Source organism: Thalassophryne amazonica, chromosome 23 (genome assembly GCF_902500255.1).
Source record: "Thalassophryne amazonica chromosome 23, fThaAma1.1, whole genome shotgun sequence".
Lineage (NCBI taxonomy): Eukaryota > Metazoa > Chordata > Actinopteri > Batrachoidiformes > Batrachoididae > Thalassophryne > Thalassophryne amazonica.
In genome coordinates, this window is record NC_047125.1 from 30807630 (window position 1) to 30824720 (window position 17091).

Below are 17091 nucleotides of genomic sequence, written 5' to 3' on the forward strand. Positions count from 1 at the left end.
AAATGCAGTCCATTTACCATTTATACATATATGTATAAACACTTATATTCTATTTTTCACATAATCTGTTCACATTGGTATTTTGCACCCACCAGCAAACATTTCAATATACGTTAGTCACCTTTCTTTAATGTAATTATATTATTTTCTTACGACTGTACGAGTCTTGCTGCAGCAAGAAGTGAGTTTCCCCACTGTGGGATCAGTAAAGTTTATCTCATCGATGTAATATCCTGTTGAATGTCTGTCACCTGCTGGATTAATTAATTAGTTGCAGCCATGCTCGTCAGTGACAGACGGCTTCAGAAATGCTCATACATAAACCTTTCTTGTTTCACAGTGTAATATGGTCATATCTCCACACGCTTCTCTATGTAATGTGGAGTTGCATCAGAAAGGGGACGTCCGGCGTAAAACCTGTGCCAATTAAACATACAGATCCACCTCGTTTGGCAGCAACGCAAAACCAAGCGGCTCCCAGAGGAAATGCATGCATGTTATTAGTTTTCCCCAAACGCTAAAGTCCTGGACACTGAGGCACCAGCGTGCTGGATCATCCACAGAGAAATGTCCTACATATTTCATTCCAATAAATGGGTAGTGCTACCATCTGGTGGTCAGGAAATGCCATTACACCTTTGCCCCTGGTAGGAGAAGTTCTGTTTTTATGGTGGAATTGAGAGTGAAACTCTTTCTCCTTCCATGGATGGTGCTGTAAACAATCTGGTATCACTTTTCCAGAATCCTCTGTTATCTTTCAATGAACACATCCTCAGTTACAAAGCCACACTCTGAGTTGAGACAACAAAGACAGGGATTACCCTCTCCGTGTTGGGCACCTGGGACCTGGCAGAGGAGACACTCACTCGTACTGATTTATTCATGGAACCAGGCACAGGCGGAAGATAAGGAGTGAGAATATGTCGGAGAAAGTGGGGATTTTGTGAAACAGAGGTGGGGAGGGTCAGACAGATGAGACAAGTAATAGATGAAGAGCAGCTCCTGGTGCTCCTGAGGAGGAAGAGGAGCGTGTATGTTTTATTAAGCAGCCAAAACAACACAATATTAGGCAGGTGGTCACAGTGTTACGGCTGATTGGTGTATGTCACTTTATATATTTATGTCTTGTTTCATCATTATCAGTTGTTTTGGGTCACCGTGGACCAGAATGCACTGCGCGCAGTGGAATGCTGACTTGGCGTATAATGCTAAATATATTTATTTATTCATTTTCTGCCATTTCAGGCCCTCAATCATTTTCTGGAGGGTTCCCAAAACAGCTGGAAAGATATAATCCCTCCAGAGTGTCCTGGTATTCCCCAGGGCCTCCTTGCAATGGGATGCACCTGATAGACCTCCATAGGGAGACGGCAGGAAGCATCACCATTTAAACTTAATAAGTGTCTCTGTCAAACCAAAAAGTTGCACATCTCATTTAAAGAAAATGTGCAAAAATCCAAATATTGCACATATTAATCTGCATGTCCTCATTTAAATCAAAAAGCTGCACTTTTGGACCCATATGGTGCACAGTTCAAATCAGAGTGACTGCTGAGTTCACGCTAAAGCCTGCACGTGCCATAAAGTTTGACCAAAATCACTTTACTTTGATCTAAAAGTTGCACACTTATTCTCTTTTCAGAGGTGGTGTCACTTTTATTTGCAGTTGTGATGATAACTTTTCCATCTGTGGTCTCTCAGGCATAGACCACAATGCCGCTGGTGAAGAGGAACATCGAGCCCAGGCACTTGTGCCGTGGGGCGTTGCCGGACGGGGTGACCAGCGAGCTGGAATGCGTCACCAACAGCACCTTGGCTTCCATCATCAAACAGCTGGGCAGTCTGAGTGAGTCAATGGGCGTGGTTTTAATGAGCATCCATGCAACAAGACAGGTCACTGTTTCCTGCTCTTAAAGCTAATTCATGATAACCAAATGAGTGGAGTTTATTCGTTAAAACAAAAACCGACAGACTGTTGGTTTTTTAAGGCGTATGGTTTAAAACTGAAAGATTCCACTGTATGCTGATGATGTTTTACAATTACAGTCGTAATTAATGGCTCTTCTGGTTTCAAACCAGTGGTTTAAAAGCAATTTAAATAACTATGTTGTTGCTGTAGGATGAATTTAAAGCATTTAAGAGTTAATTTATATAATTTATCCAGGCTATAAAGGCTGAATTATTTTAGTGCAAATAAAAAGGGAAAACAGGAAATGGTCATATTAGGGAAGTTAAAAATGTTTTCAGAAACCAAGAATTATTTATAATTGATTATTTTTATGATAAAGAATTGACTTTTGGTTCTACAAACTATCACACATGTAACAAAAAAGATCCAGTTGTTGTGTAGTAATTCTAGATGTCATGACAATTTATGACATCAAACGCAGTACCTTACATGTCCTGTCAGTTTTGTCTGCTTTTAACACCATCATCTTGCAACAAAGTTGTGGATAATGTGAATAGTTTGTGGTTTGTCGACATTCTTTCTGAAACATTTGCAAATCTCAGCGATATTTTTTTGAACTGTTACGACTTCATTGTGATGTAGACGAATACCTGTACTGAGCATTTGAAAAGTATGTAAACGTATGTACCAAAAACTGAATAAAAATATAGTTGAGGAAGGTTACGTGATACAGGTGGAGTTTTGTTATAATATTGGCTGATCCTGACCTGTGAGCCACCGACAATCTGCTAAACTCCATGTGTTTGTGTCTGTGCAGGTCGCCATGCAGAGGACATTTTTGGCGAGCTGTTCAACGAAGCTAACAGCTTCTACTTGAGAATGAGCAGCCTGCAGGAGAGAGTGGACCAGCTGGCTGTGAAAGTCACTCAGCTGGACTCCACTGTGGAGGAAGGTAAGCGGAACATCAGCCCACAAGGCACCAAGGACTCACTTTTAGTTTTTGTTGTGTTAAAATGACCAGATAATAGTTGAAGAACACAACATTTTCGACCAGCTAGGATGTCCTGCCGTGGTGTTTGGTGAGGCTCTCTGGAAACTATGTGTTCATCATACTGGTATCCAAATCCAGGTCACGGTATCAGTTTACCATCACTATGGTATTGGATTATTGCTGTTTGCTGTGACTTTGGTTCTATTAATAACAGTAATTGATGATTCAATTACTGATGGATGATTTCAGATCCAGGTACGGTGGCCCCTCAGGCTCAAACTGAACTTTAATGTAACAGATCCTGCATCTCCTCATCATATTGAAGAGGCAGAATTATGCTCTTTAATGCAGCCTTCCACTAGGGGGCGATAAGGATATTTGGTCCTAACTTCAGAACTGTGATGAATTTATCCTTTTTATTTTTGCACTCTGCTTTAATTCCACTCCTCTCTTTGCCCTCTTTCCTTCATCCCACCCTTTATTTCCTCCCGTTCTTTTCCTCCATCTTTCCTCTCCACTGTTTGACTTTTTGTCTGCAGTCTCTTATTCTGCAGAGTCACGCTGCGGCAGCTTAGATGCAGACCGAAAACATCGGTGCAGAACTGATGGAGATGAAAAAAAAGCTCTCTGCTCCTCTTCCTCTCTCCTCTGTTCATCTCCATGCCAGCATGAGAAGCATGTGTTTATTGGTCTGCGTTCGTTTTCTCACTTCTCTCACTGTCGCGTATCATTTTCCAGTTTCTCATTTCCCCTCATCCATCACTCCTTCTCCTTTCCTTCTTTTGTTCTGTGACATCATGAAGGCTTTATGACAAAGAGAAGGAGGCTGGAGGGATGTTCAGGTGTCAGCAGGAGAACGTTTAGGAGGAGCAGCAGGGAGCTTGAGGTGTCTTTGAAGATGTGTGTGAATAAAAGCTGCATGAGTTCTGAGGCCGGTGGATTATTCATTTGTCCGGAGGGCCAGACTTCAGAAGGAATCGTGGAACACAGCAGACGCACACGCATCAAACCACCGCTGCACATTCCTGTCTGTGAGGAGAACTTAATTATCCTGAAAAATCACCACAACTGAACTGACAACAAAAAGATTATTTACACTGAGAAAGTAAAGAGGAACTCAAAGCTGTACAGAGTAAAAGAAGGTGTTGTGCTTCCTGGTGATGGAGTCCTGATGTCACGTACTAAGTTTGGTTTTAATACATCAAAGTGCTGCTGAGGTTGTCCTCACTTCTTATTTAGGCGGCTTCACCTCTGATTTCAGTCGGCTGTGAGGATGAACGCTTTGGAAACCGTTATAAGAGAGAATTACGAGGTTTGCCCTGAAAATCAGCTATGACCTTTTTTGTGAAAATTTGGCAAGATTTGTGTCCGGTTGGGGAAAATTTTGTCGTGTTTTCCATAATATCTTCAAAAGGCAAAAAGGAATTTCAATTGCACTTGATGGATAAACTCAATGGTCCATCCCCTCATAACACAGCAGGTCATGCTAAGGTCAAGGTCAAACGAGAGGTCTAAATGTATTGACCACATCTCAGGAACCAGATAAAAGACTTCTGCTCTTTTCAAGCTAATAAACATATCAGACCTTTTCAAATTGCTTATTTTGCTTTGTCTAAAATCCAGTGATAACCAGATGACTTTCAAACTTTAGCCTGTTCAAATCCAGTTGATAGCCTTCAGTGTCTACACTTAAAACTGGTTGAGAGCTGTTTAATACCCGTTTGAAATGGTTAATATCTGGTGCAAGCTCCATTAAAACACTCGGTTAAATATGCTTGTTAACCATTTAAAACACAATTTTCTTCAATTTAATCAGATTAAAGACCATTTTAAAATATTTTTATTTAATTAAGGCATCGTGAATTTTAGTCTGTGACTAAACATAGTGTTTCTTGTGAAATATGTGTAAATAAATGCAATTTATACTGTGGAAAATGCAGTATTCAATGTTGTGGATTTAATGTTTTTTAATGGTACATACCCCATGGTTGGGGACATGCAAAATATTGCTTTTTTTTTTTTTTGCTTCATTCTGTGTTTTGTTGCTAAAGAACTAAGTGTCTGCATGTTAGAAGAAAATAAATCACACATCCAATCTGATTTTTCTTTTAAGACGCTGTTGCTGTGTTATGAAGCTACAAACTTTGGCTGCTAAGTTTCTCATAAACAAACGGCCAGCAGATGTCACCTTTGTGGCTGCCTGAATGTTTCAAATCAACTAAAAATGCTTTGGCAAGAAAAGCTCAGTCACCCCGTTAGTAAGTGAGGAATACGTCCTTTTCCGCCAGATGTTCGTACCAGCGATTGGGCCAGTGGGATGGTCTTTGTCTTTCAGGTTGGTAATGTTGCCTTCCCACTTTCTTGCCCTTTAATCATCCTTCTCTCCTTTTTAGTTTCACTGCAGGATATCAACATGAGGAAGGCCTTTAAGAGCAGTACCATCCAGGACCAGCAGGTGGTGTCGAGGACATCCGTTCCGAACCCAGTGGTTGAGATGTACCATCGCTGTGACAAACCTCCACCGCTCAACATTCTCAGCCCCTACAGGTGACTGCGTCAGTCTGCACCGTTTCAAGTACCGAGTCCAACAAATGTTACATTTTTTCAAGAACTGTAGATTCTGTGTGTTTTCATTTGTAGTCAGTTATTCAGTCAAATGAGGTCAGAGACCAAATTGTCACAATGGGAAACTTCAGGACCATACAAAGTGCTCAACTTTAGGAACTACAACAGAGACTGTATGGTCCTTCTTGGAAGTGGAGGTTTTTCATAGTTTAGCAGCGACAGTAGTGGGTTTTTCTCTCTGTCCTTCCTTGTCAGGCTGCAGGCCTCCCTCAGCTTGATGATGGGAATTGTTCTTTGTTGGGCTCTCTGCCAGCCATGTGGGCCATAATTTAGTATCCGTATTGACTCCGGCTCGTCTCCAGGCCGGCTGTGTGTCGCACAGATTAGCCGCCTGTCTGCGAGTCTCTCAGCGGTTCCACTTCTCCGTTCTTTTGAATAACTCATTGGTTTTACTGGTGGAGCTACGACCACTACCTTTGCACCCCCCCCCCCCCACCCCCCCAGGACTAAACCAAACCAACTTTTTTAGGTTGCTTAGATGACCCCAAAACACAGTCAGGATGTTCCCAAAAATAAAAACTGGCCTCAAGCCAGTTATCCAAGATGGCGTCCAAGATGGCTGCCAGAATAGGGTTGTTTCACTAAAACACCAATGATTTCTGTCTCGTATTTGTTCCTACTATGTATTTTAATGATAAGACTCTATTGGCAGCCATTTTGGATGCAATTTTGAATCTTAAACCCATGAATGAATTTAGTTTAGGCACAAATGAGTTTGCTGTGACCTGCAATGGTCGTCCCATTAAATCTCTGTGATATTTAAGTTGTTTATATGTTGTGTAAAGGTGTTTTCGTGAAAAAACCCTGTTTTGGTGGCCATCTTGGATAACTGGCTTGAGGCCAGTTTTATTTTTGGGAACATCCTGATTGTGTTTTGGGGTCATCCACGGAACCTAAACAGTTGGTTTGGTTTTAGTCCTGGGGGGGTGCAAAAGTAGTGGTCGTAGCTCCCCTAGTATTTATTGTATTTAATGCAAACCTCAAACCGAACCCTCTGTTCATACTGTTTTGTTTCGAACCCTCCGTCCTGTCGTCCAGGGATGACAAGAAGGACGCACTGAAGTTCTACACCGATCCTTCCTACTTCTTCAACCTGTGGAAGGAGAAGATGCTGCAGGCCACCGAGGATAAGCGCAAAGAGAAGCGAAGGCAGAAGGTCAGCGTTTGTGCGGTGGCTGATTCGTTGTTATATTGTCGGTTGTGTGTGTGACAGTTTGAAAACCATCTTCTGCTTTGATTTGCTAATCTGTTTTTTTTTTTTTTTCTGCCTACTTGTCTTTATTTCAACTGTCATTTGCCTCATGTGCTGCATTCTTCAGCCTGTATATCTGACTGTACATTTATCTTTGCCTTGTTGTGTAATTGGTTATTTCTGCAGCAGCAGTTGAGCACGCATGTTATTCTGATGCAAAACCAAGCTGAAAGCAAATGACCAATCAGGTCGGTTTATTGATTATAATGCACCGCAAAAAACGTCAGAGCGATCTTCACTTCAAATTCCCAGTTGTCATAATTCCTCTTGATGGCTTCCCTCACTAGTCTCCACCGTGCACAATCAGTTTTTGAGGACAGGTGTGACTTACTGTGTCATGTTCTTGGTAATCTGTAAATTTGTGTATTATTTCTTTTTTTATTTTTATTTCTAAGCTTCTTTAATTTCAAGTGACTCAGTCAAACTGCTGCTGTAGTTGTTTGTTTTTTTTTTTCCTCCTGTGATATTTTACTTTCTATGTTTTCAATTTAATGCAGCTTATATTTTTTCTGTTCTTTCTATTCCCAACCTGGAAACCTGTCAGGTTTATTAATCCAGAGAATCTGCTGCAGCTCGATTTAACTTGGATTTTTTTTTTTTTTTTTTTTTTTTTGGTGTTGAAGAAACGAGAGGGTTTGATTGGTTGAGAAAGCACGGCAACAGGGCGCCCCACTTCCTCCTCCTCTTCCTCCAGTGCTCAGGCTAATGCACCAGCTTGTCTTTCTCCCATGTTTCCGTAGGGCTGTCCGGCCCACCCTGACAGGCCCCACTCCAGACAGGCCCCACCCAGGAGCCCTCTGTCCATCTCTGTAAGACAATCCCTGACCCCAACCCCCTCCTGCCCCACACCATACCCTCCCCTTTACAACACGTGCACTGTACATGCTAGTGGTAGACTTACAGAAGAACACGGGTAAGTTTGGCAGGTAGAAAAGAACACACAGTGTTAACTCCTCACCGTGATCTAAGGTTTAAGATGAGTTCTGACCTGGTTTCCGATGTGATTGCTTAAACCCCGTCCTGACTTTCTCGCTTTGATGAAGTAACACAGTAGACACAGTAGAGAAGCAGACACACTGTACAACTTTATTACAACCTACCAGGTGTCCTCCTGGTGATGTCACGTCCTGTACGACAACATTACAGGCTCCATGGAAACACAAGGGATTTCCAACCTATATCACAATGGGGTTTTAAGCCATCACGTGACGAAAGTGGTTTAATGCCATTTTAAACCTTAAGTTAGCGTATGTGACACGGCAGCAGGTCCACAGGGAAAGTTGGTGGAAGGCTGCAGAAACACACACATCCCCTTCTGCTGGCATCAGTCTGTGTCACGCGGCGTTTGCTTTCTGCCTCACCCTCATGTCACCCTCTTGTGTTTGCTTTGGTTGCTGTTCTGTGTTGCCAGACATTTTGTCTCACCTGTCTGTTGTTGTGCCTCACGGTGACTGAGTGTTGAGTAGACTAGTGTGTATAGTTGGCTTGGTGTGAATTTTCCCTGTGATGAAGGAGCTGGTGACGGGGTTCTGTTCTTTCCCTCTGCACCACAAAAACTAACTTCCTGTCTCTCACTGTCCGTGTCTCTCAGGAGCAGCAGAGACAGGTCGAGGATCCAGGAAGAGAGGTCAAGAAGGTCCGTACGGGTATTTTGTGCCAGTGTTTACTGGCATCAACAGCCAACTGTGTGAAGGAAAAGCATATTGTGTGATGGCACTAAATAGAAACCCATCCGCTTTTTTAAGGTACGTAAGGCTCGTAACCGGCGTCAGGAGTGGAACGTTCTGGCCTACGACAAAGAGTTCCGACCAGACGCGCGGCTGACCCCCTCCCCTTACCATGGCATGTCCTCTGAAGGCTCTCTGTCCCCTGATAGCAGGTATGCACTTTAATGCACCATGTTACACTAAGAGCTGAGTCTCAGCACTGATTTTTGTGAGGAAGATGTTCCACATCTGTTAAACTTTTAACTGACAACACTAAACAGAGTGTTAGTGTTCTCTTTTCTCTTAAAAATCAGTAGATGAACAACCACTTGTACTCTATAAGTTATGTGCACGGTAGGAAGATCCCGCGTACAGGATCCCCAGAATCCCCAAGTCAGGCTTTCTCCAACCTGACTTGGCATTTCAAATAAACTGTTCATCAATTCCACCGTTATCAAAAGGATGTACCCAGGGAGCTGGAGTAGGTAAAGACATACAACTAACTGGTAGAGCCAGATTGTTCCCACATCCTAGCTGTTTCTTAACTGGGGCAACCTTAGTTAAAGTGAGCCAGAATTGTTTTGAGTAATTTGCAGGAGGATTCTGAGGTCCCTCAAGTTCAGCACAACTGTTGAGGTGTTTGAGTTTGTGGATTTAGACGATGCACCAGTTTTTAACTTGGATTGTGGGTGGACAGCTGTTGTGATATTCTCCACGGATTTATGTGTAGATGTTGAAGTTCAGGGCTACAACTAACTATTATTTTCATTATCTATGGGGAAGTGATGGTCTAGTGGTTAAGCGTTGGGTTTGAGACCAGAGGATCCTCAGTTCAAACCCCAGCCTGGACAGAAAATCACTAAGGGCTCTTGTGCAAGGTCCTTCATCCCCAAGTTGTTCCCGGTGTGTTGTGGGCACCTTGCCTGGCAGCACCCTGACATCGGTGTGCCAGTGTGTCTGTATGAATAGGTGAATGTGAGGCATCATTATAAAGTGCTTTGAGCTACGAATGCAGTCCATTTACCATCAGTTTAGCCACCATGATGCTTGAATGAATTTTGGCTCCACACTGCCAGTTCATCATGCCAATGCGCGTCATTACATGGTACTCTTGAAAAGCTACCTTGACACTTGCACAAATTTGATCCCTGCACTGGCACGCAGTGTTGTGTGCCAGTGAGTAAACTCATCGTAAACTGCGAGGACCTGCGTGTGATGACACACAGTGACACTCAGTGTTTGCAAACAAGTTGCACAATGTTCATGGGTAGTTCATGCAAGTGGCAGGAAATTTATGTGTGCCAGAAATTTTGAACATTTCAGAATTTTCTTTGCGCACTGGCACACAGCCGCACAATTTGAGACGAGTTTACTCATGGGCACGCTAAATTGCGTGGCACTGTGCGAATCAAATTCGTGCAAGTATCAAGGTGCCTTTAATGTGTTGATGGTTTTGTTGAGTAATCCAGTTCTTGTTTTGGTCAGAAGTCAAAGGTATCCAGTTTACTGTCAAAGAGGAGCAAAGAAGCCAGAATATACTCACATTATGAAGAAGCTGGAATCAGACAATTGAGACTTAAAAAAAATGATCTAAAGTGATTAATTTACTGTTGTAATGGTTAACAATAATTTAATAATTGATCATTCGTTGCAGTTGCATTTAAATTCTTCTGTGCTTAGCGTGTCTAACATGTCGTCTTCTTACAGGTAAAGGGCCACTGTGCTTTTTAAGATTTAAGGCATTTAAGGATGACGTCACAGACAGTGACCTCATCGAACCCCAGACTTGTGCAAAGCTTTATGGGAAGGATGTGGTGGCGGCCAATCAGAGTAGAGATACACAATGACGTATGCTCACTGGTCTCACTCTGGCTCCTCCTCCACCGTTGAGTAAAATGCTCTGAAACCGCATCATTTATGTGTAAAACTAAGATGTTTCTTGTATATTATGTAAAAACTAGTGAGAAATAAACACTTCAATTGCTGTTTTTGTAACCTGAAAACAGCTCTGGAGTGATTTACAAGACATTTCACAGACGTCAACGACACGCATCGCATCAAGGTAACTTTTCAAAAGCTCATGCATGCGCACACGCACGTCCTCCCGCACATGGCGTTAAAAAGAAAAGAAAATATGCCTTATGGAATTCCCCACAGATAAATATGTTCTCTTGATTTAAAATGAGCTGTAACTTTACAGGACGTTTCTAAAATAAAACATTTTAATGCTGCGATTTCAGGAGAAAGTCAGTTTTGTCAGTTTAGTGAAATGTGGACCAGCCCTCAAGCTTTAATGCATTCTGAGATTTAGTCTCTTCTTAAGTGCGTTTGCGTTTTTTTTTTCTTTCTTTCTTTCTTTATCGTTTTTCATGCAATTGTTGCTGGAAATGTTTTATTTTACTATAAAGCAGTTTGAGTTTGGTTTGTTGTGCGATTGACATTTTCCAAATGAAGTTAATAATGAGGATGATGGTGTAAACAAAGAAAGAACACATTGACTGCGGTAGGATTTAAAGCTGTCTGATGTCCTCTGCTGGAGAAGGCAGTTCACAGCATGTCAATTTATACCTTAGTAGAGAAGCTTGAATCTTCGACTGGACTGGGTTGCTTGACGTGAGGACGTTTCGCTTCAAATCACAGAAGCTTCCTCAGCTAAAATTCTTGCTCTGGTAGTCTGACGTCTGTCTTGACTCTTGTATTCTTCTCTACAAGAGTCAAGACAGACGTCAGACTACCAGAGCAAGAATTTTAGCTGAGGAAGCTTCTGTGATTTGAAGCGAAACGTCCTCACGTCAAGCAACCCAGTCCAGTCGAAGATTCAAGCTTCTCTACTATGGAAACCACCTGGACAACTGAGAGCCTACACAGAATCAATTTATACCTATACTGTTGAACAAACAAGTAAGATTTTTAACAGATTAGATCAGCATGTGTCTTATATAATAGACTGTGCACAGACACACACATACACATTTCACAGGATTTCTAAGTTGTCTACCTGGGTGGTTGCTATCCAGGACCCGTAAAGTGTTGATGTGCAGCACCACCACATTCAGCCGGACCTGACCTGAAGTGAAGGATTGTGTCTCTACCTTTTGATAAATCACTCCACTCCCTTTTCCTCCAAAAGGTCAATGGCGTCAGACTCTTACCCAGCCAGCCCCAACCACCCCTCAACCCAGGCCTCCAGCACTGCCCACCCCACTGACCACCACGCCAGGGAGCACCTTAGCGCCGCAGGACAGACCCAGTCACTCGATCGAGGGCTCCGGCCAGCAAACCAGCCCCCGGGAGCTGGAGGCGCCGTCACGGCAGGACGACACGTGGCCTCCTTGGGCAGGGCCCCGTCAGGGCACGGAGTCCAGGCTGGAGGAGATTCAACGGTTAATGGGCCTCGGCAGCAGTCTGTTAAGGAATACCGGGCTGGACACGGGTAGGTTTTAAAAATGGTATTTTATTGAATGTACTCTGGGATTATTTATTTCTTGTTTTTTTTATGTTGTATCTTCAGAATATTTATAAGCAAATATTTGAGTTAATGTCGTAGTCTTTGGCTCACCAAGTGGTTACACCAGTGCTAAGTCTGCAGGTGCCCTACGGATTGATGTGAATGTTAACTGAGGGAACAGGCTTGAACTAGAGACGTAAAAATTTTCTCAACTACGTCGGCCACAGCCTGGATACTTGCCATGAGTTTAACAAGTACTTAAAAGGACTATAACAGGTGGCCAGACGTTTTCATACCAACGCTGTTTGTGCTATTGATATTTGTCTTACAGCTGGCTGGGAATTATAATTAGCTTATTTTTGTTTGTTTGTTTGTTGTTGTTTTAACAAGCAGACTTTGAATAAAGTATGGATTTCTTCTAATGACAGCAGTTTCCACTTTGGTCATTGTTTTCTGCTCATGTCCACTTGGGGCCCTTTTATCCACCGTAGTTTGATGAGGTCTTTGACAGTTGACATCTTTGCATTCATTGCTGTGATTAATGACTAAAATCATAGATGACATTTAAAAACAAAAAGGCTCGAGCTGATGTCAGTCTGCTGCTGTTTTACAGGCTGTACTTTTAACGTTCCACCTCTTAAAAAAAGAAGTGCACCTTTAGAATTTTTTTTTTTTTTATCATTTGTTGGTTTCTTTATTTTTAAGGGTCGACTATACTGACAAAATGAAGTGTTTTGATTTTTATTATGTTTTTCCGTTCACCAGTGGCCAGCCCTCCACGATATCGGAGTACTATATCCCACCCGCCCCTCCCCCTCCTCCCCCAACCATCCCCTCTGCCCAAACCGCCTTCGACTCCACCTCTGCCCAACCCTCCTCCGCCGCCTCTGCTGTTCCCCCCACCTCCTCTACTCTTTCCCGCCCTTACTCCCCTTCCCCACCTCCTCCCCCGGCCAATTACGTCCCCTCTCCTGCCCACCCCCCCTCAGGCGCCCCACCAGCTGCCCCGCCTCCTCCTCCGCCAGGTGCCCCTGCTGGCCACCAGGCACACCCATCCCCGCCGCACGCAGCCGTCGGACAGGTGGCTGCGGATGCCCCGCCCCCTACGAGGAAGTCCACGATGCTGGGGATGATCCCAATGAGCGACGCACGGTCCGACTTGCTGGCTGCCATACGTAGAGGTCTGTGCATCCAGGAAATTGCAATGATCATAAAACTGAGAATTCCAACTGGAAATTTGATTCATGTTACATTTCTTTGAGAGCACCCTGCTCACTTCCCGTGCCTCCCTCCTCATCCTTTCTAGGTATCCAGCTGAGGAAGGTGCAGGAGCAGAGGGAGCAGGAGGCAAAGAGGGAGCCTGTCGGCAATGATGTGGCCACCATCCTGTCACGCCGCATCGCCGTAGAGTACAGCGAGTCTGATGACGATTCAGAGCTCGACGAGAACGAGTGGTCTGACTAAAAACCAATAAGGGGGAGAGCAGAACTTAGTGGATGGCAACTCGTGGGAGGAGGAGAATTGTTGGGAAATAAAGGTAGAATTGATGAGGTTAGATTAATTTTAATATTCAGCATTGTAACATAACACAGTGTCATCTGTCATTTCATCATTGTTGCCCTTGACAACGCCTATTCTTGAGCTGAAACCCTTGACGTTTTGTTTTTAACCACCTACTGTAGGCTCTTTGGTGCAATAATCACATTTAGCGCACGCATTCACAACATTTCACCGCCCTCCCACCTGTCTACTCATTTAGGCAGAGACAAATAAAACAAGTGCGCCTTTTCACTCCCTCCCAAAATATCTGCTGATGAGCAATATTCCATGCTCTCAAATGGTAGGTAGGTAGGTAGGTGGGCCCCTACTGGATATGGATACAAATGTGTTTACAGAACACATGGTATAGCACAAGGGAAACTAATTATAGTGCAATCTTAATTTATCTGCCAAATGTTGATAAAGAATTTATGAGAACAAGTCAGGGATTATCAGGGAATTGAAAAAATAGCTCCATCGAGGATTATCCGTCTGCATCAGGCCGTGCTGCTTTATGAAACAAGTCCACGTTTCTTCAGGTGAGACTTTGGTTTACTGGTCACTTGAGCAAACATGGAACAATGCGAGATGTCTGTGCAGCTGGTTTGTAACATGATAACAAAAATTTTTAAAAAAAATCTGTGTTGTATATAGTGTTGGAAATAACCAACCGTAAGCAGCATCGCAAAACATTATTCCTTTGTGTGAAATTAACTAATTTTATTTTAAATGCATTTTAGCAAATATCTGCTACAGTTGTTAAAAATTCCCTTTGATTTAGAGGTTTGCTTTAAAAATGTGAACGAGTGAAACAGAAATCTGCAGTATAAACATTCATGACCAGAAAACCAAACCACCATGAAGTTGCGATAAACTTTTTGTGATAAACTATAAACTGAAACTGTGATGGATGACCCCACCCACACTCATTTCTGCTGGTTTTGGGAAAACAAAGTGCCACCAGCCGTGCGGGAGCATCCTGATGACTCATCAACCAGCCTCCACGTCACAATGAAGAACGTGAGCTTCTGCCATTTTTTTTTTTTTTTTTTATTCATTCTGAAACATTTCAGCCAGTGACTGTGTGCTGTGGTGTTGGTCTTAATATAAACATTTAACCGCACTGGGGCTGCGCTTGCATCCTGACACGGGGTCGAAGGTCACATTCAGTCCACCATAAGACCTCGTTCATGCTTGATGACCCCGGCATCAGTTTGTGAGCGTGGCCCCAAAACTATAAATACGTAAGTGTAAGCGACTTGCAACAGTAATATACGGTATATTATCTCTTTTCAGTATCGGTTTGGCTAATCCTCATCATGAGCTGATCGTGTTTTTTTATAAAGTGGTTTTATTTTGAAAATGTGCTTCAGTGAGGTGTTGACTTTGATTTAATTGCATTTTTACATGAGATTTACTAGAAGGTAAACAACATAACGTGTCCAAGTCTCTAGTTAAAGAATCCTTTTGAAAAAAATGTTAAAAGATTCACTGGCTTCTAAATCTGTTCTTGCACCATCTGGATGTTACTTTCAGGAAAAAAAAAAAGCAGGACTTAAATAGGATTAATCCTTAATACTTAAGTGTGTACTTTTCTCACAAACCAATTTAAGGGGTTCTTTTTTTAATGCTGTCAGTCATTCTCAGTGGCCGATCAAACTTGGGATTGGGAACAAAAGTTTATGGAAATTTTACGGGCAGGAAAACAAGCACGTTCCTGCCGTAGCTGATGTCAGTACGGAGCTTATGATCAAACACAAACGTCTAAATCAGAACTGCGAGGTTAAATTGTTAAGTCAAATTAACTGAGCGACAGTCTGAAGTTATCTCACAAACACACGCTCAGATATGTTACTGGCTTATAAACAAGCTCATTTATTTATCAGGTGCATGCTAACTGGCTAAACTAGCTGTTTCATGAGCCATTTCGTGACTGAGCTAGTTAGTGTAGTTAAAATTTGAAAAGATGTGTTTGTACTATAAAATCTTGTTGTACAAATATATGTGTGTTTTTGGAGCGGTTCATATTTTGGCAGCGAGAGTTTTTAAATCTGAATTAAGCAATGCAGCTAGCTAATATGTTAGCCATATCTTCATTGTGGATACTGTTTATTTCCGTTGTTTTGGCCATATAAAGACGTCCTGTGATTGGGCATCAGTGTCAGTCTACTTAATGTAAATTATCCACTCGGATAACTCGAACAAAAATTTAACCTCCTGTGGAGAATCTGCACAAACCCGCTGATCACAGCATCTTACACGTAAAATAAATCAAATTTGCTCCAATAATTCACTGCCAGCATATTTATGTGTCCACACTAAAAAAAAAAAAAGGGTTCTAGTACTGAAAGTGGTTCCATGTAGCGTTTGTGGGAGCTTGGGGAACTGTGAGCGAAGCAGCCTGCATTTTTACTACGTAGTAGAGCCGTTGTAGAAACGCGCTGCTAATTATGATGATGTAATTCTGCACTTGCTGTCTTGCCGTTTTCCAGTCAGTTTTGACTTCTTTTGAAATCAGGTTTTTTCAAATCAGAACAGAAGCGTTCTGTCCATTCTGAGCGTACAAAGGCGCTGCTGCCTACAGTAACGTGAAACACATTCACTTTTTAATTTTTTTTAATATATACTTTTACTGATGGTTATTTGTCTACTTATGTTTCTTTGTGTTGAGGATCTGTGCAAAACATACTTGGAATAGCGTCTTGTGTTGTTAGAAGACAAATTTCAATCAAATATAAAATTTTTGTACTTGCTGAGATTATTCTTTTTTTCAAAACCGGTGTTTAATTGGTGATTGTTAACTTTAAAATGCCTTTCAAATATTTTAACTGTTCTGACTGCGCAGTTCTTGCACAGATTCATCAATATTAAAGCTTTTGTGGGGGGAAATATACAAGTGTTTTCGAAGTGATACTGCTGAAAAAGTTGCTATTTTGTGTTTGTGTATAAATTCCGCACAGTAGTTGAGGAAATGGTTCACTCAAAAGCTACAGCAACTATAACATGGATTGATTCTTAATCTTTATAGTGGCAGTTTGATATTTAAGGAACTGTGCCAAGACCTGAATTAATGTACAATATTATTAACAATAAAGTTTAAAAAAAGGACATGGGAACAGCTGAGATTTGTGATTGTCGACAGAAATAAAATTCAGTGTGTTGTAACATCTTGGGTAAAAAAAAAAAAAAAAGCAGAATCTGCTTCACAACAGCTAAGTCGCTTACAGAAATAGAAATGTGAAGACCCGGGTTGAATTGTTTGTTGTGTGGTTTTGTTGTTATACGAGAGCCATAGATGCAATCTACTTATTTGTAAAAAAATTGCGAAAAGTCAATCCTAAATTAAATTTAACGTTCAAATTGGAACTTTGAATCCTGATATTTCCCATTGCCTTGGACGTGATCTTAACATGTTGGTCCGGCTGACATTTTCAAATTGGGAACCCTTATTCATCACTATGAACTCTGAAGTAGGAATTTACTGAACGTATGACGCACCAGCGTCAAGTCAACCGTACATTGTGTATCTATGGCTACTGGCTTGTATGAGTACTTCATTATGTGTTTAAAAAAATGTGCAAAATGAATCATGTTGTATAGATTTTTGGTAAGACAGCCTAT

The 17091-nt window shown here is 42.0% G+C and overlaps 1 protein-coding gene and 1 long non-coding RNA gene across 3 annotated transcripts in view; one reads left to right on the top strand and one right to left on the bottom strand.

Annotated features, from left to right (window-relative positions):
* zgc:109889 (uncharacterized protein LOC553542 homolog) overlaps positions 1 to 13515 on the top strand; it is a 30100-nt gene extending 16585 nt beyond the window's left edge. The window contains exons 2-11 of one of the 2 annotated variants that reach the window (XM_034164745.1): positions 1700 to 1846; positions 2727 to 2861; positions 5294 to 5447; positions 6564 to 6681; positions 7518 to 7586; positions 8369 to 8413; positions 8523 to 8656; positions 11614 to 11916; positions 12697 to 13112; positions 13238 to 13515. In XM_034164745.1, coding sequence (XP_034020636.1) covers positions 1714 to 1846; positions 2727 to 2861; positions 5294 to 5447; positions 6564 to 6681; positions 7518 to 7586; positions 8369 to 8413; positions 8523 to 8656; positions 11614 to 11916; positions 12697 to 13112; positions 13238 to 13395 — 1665 coding nt within the window. In that variant the 5' untranslated portion in view covers positions 1700 to 1713 and the 3' untranslated portion in view covers positions 13396 to 13515. The remainder of the gene's footprint in view (positions 1 to 1699; positions 1847 to 2726; positions 2862 to 5293; positions 5448 to 6563; positions 6682 to 7517; positions 7587 to 8368; positions 8414 to 8522; positions 8657 to 11613; positions 11917 to 12696; positions 13113 to 13237) is intronic. The other variant, XM_034164746.1, reaches the window with a different exon arrangement.
* A 2619-nt stretch (positions 13516 to 16134) lies between these two features.
* On the bottom strand, positions 16135 to 16440 carry LOC117505254. Its single transcript, XR_004559054.1, has 2 exons — positions 16273 to 16440; positions 16135 to 16233 (listed from the first exon to the last, which is right to left on the bottom strand). It is a non-coding gene; the product is annotated as an uncharacterized LOC117505254 (long non-coding RNA).
* Positions 16441 to 17091: the final 651 nt, after the last annotated feature.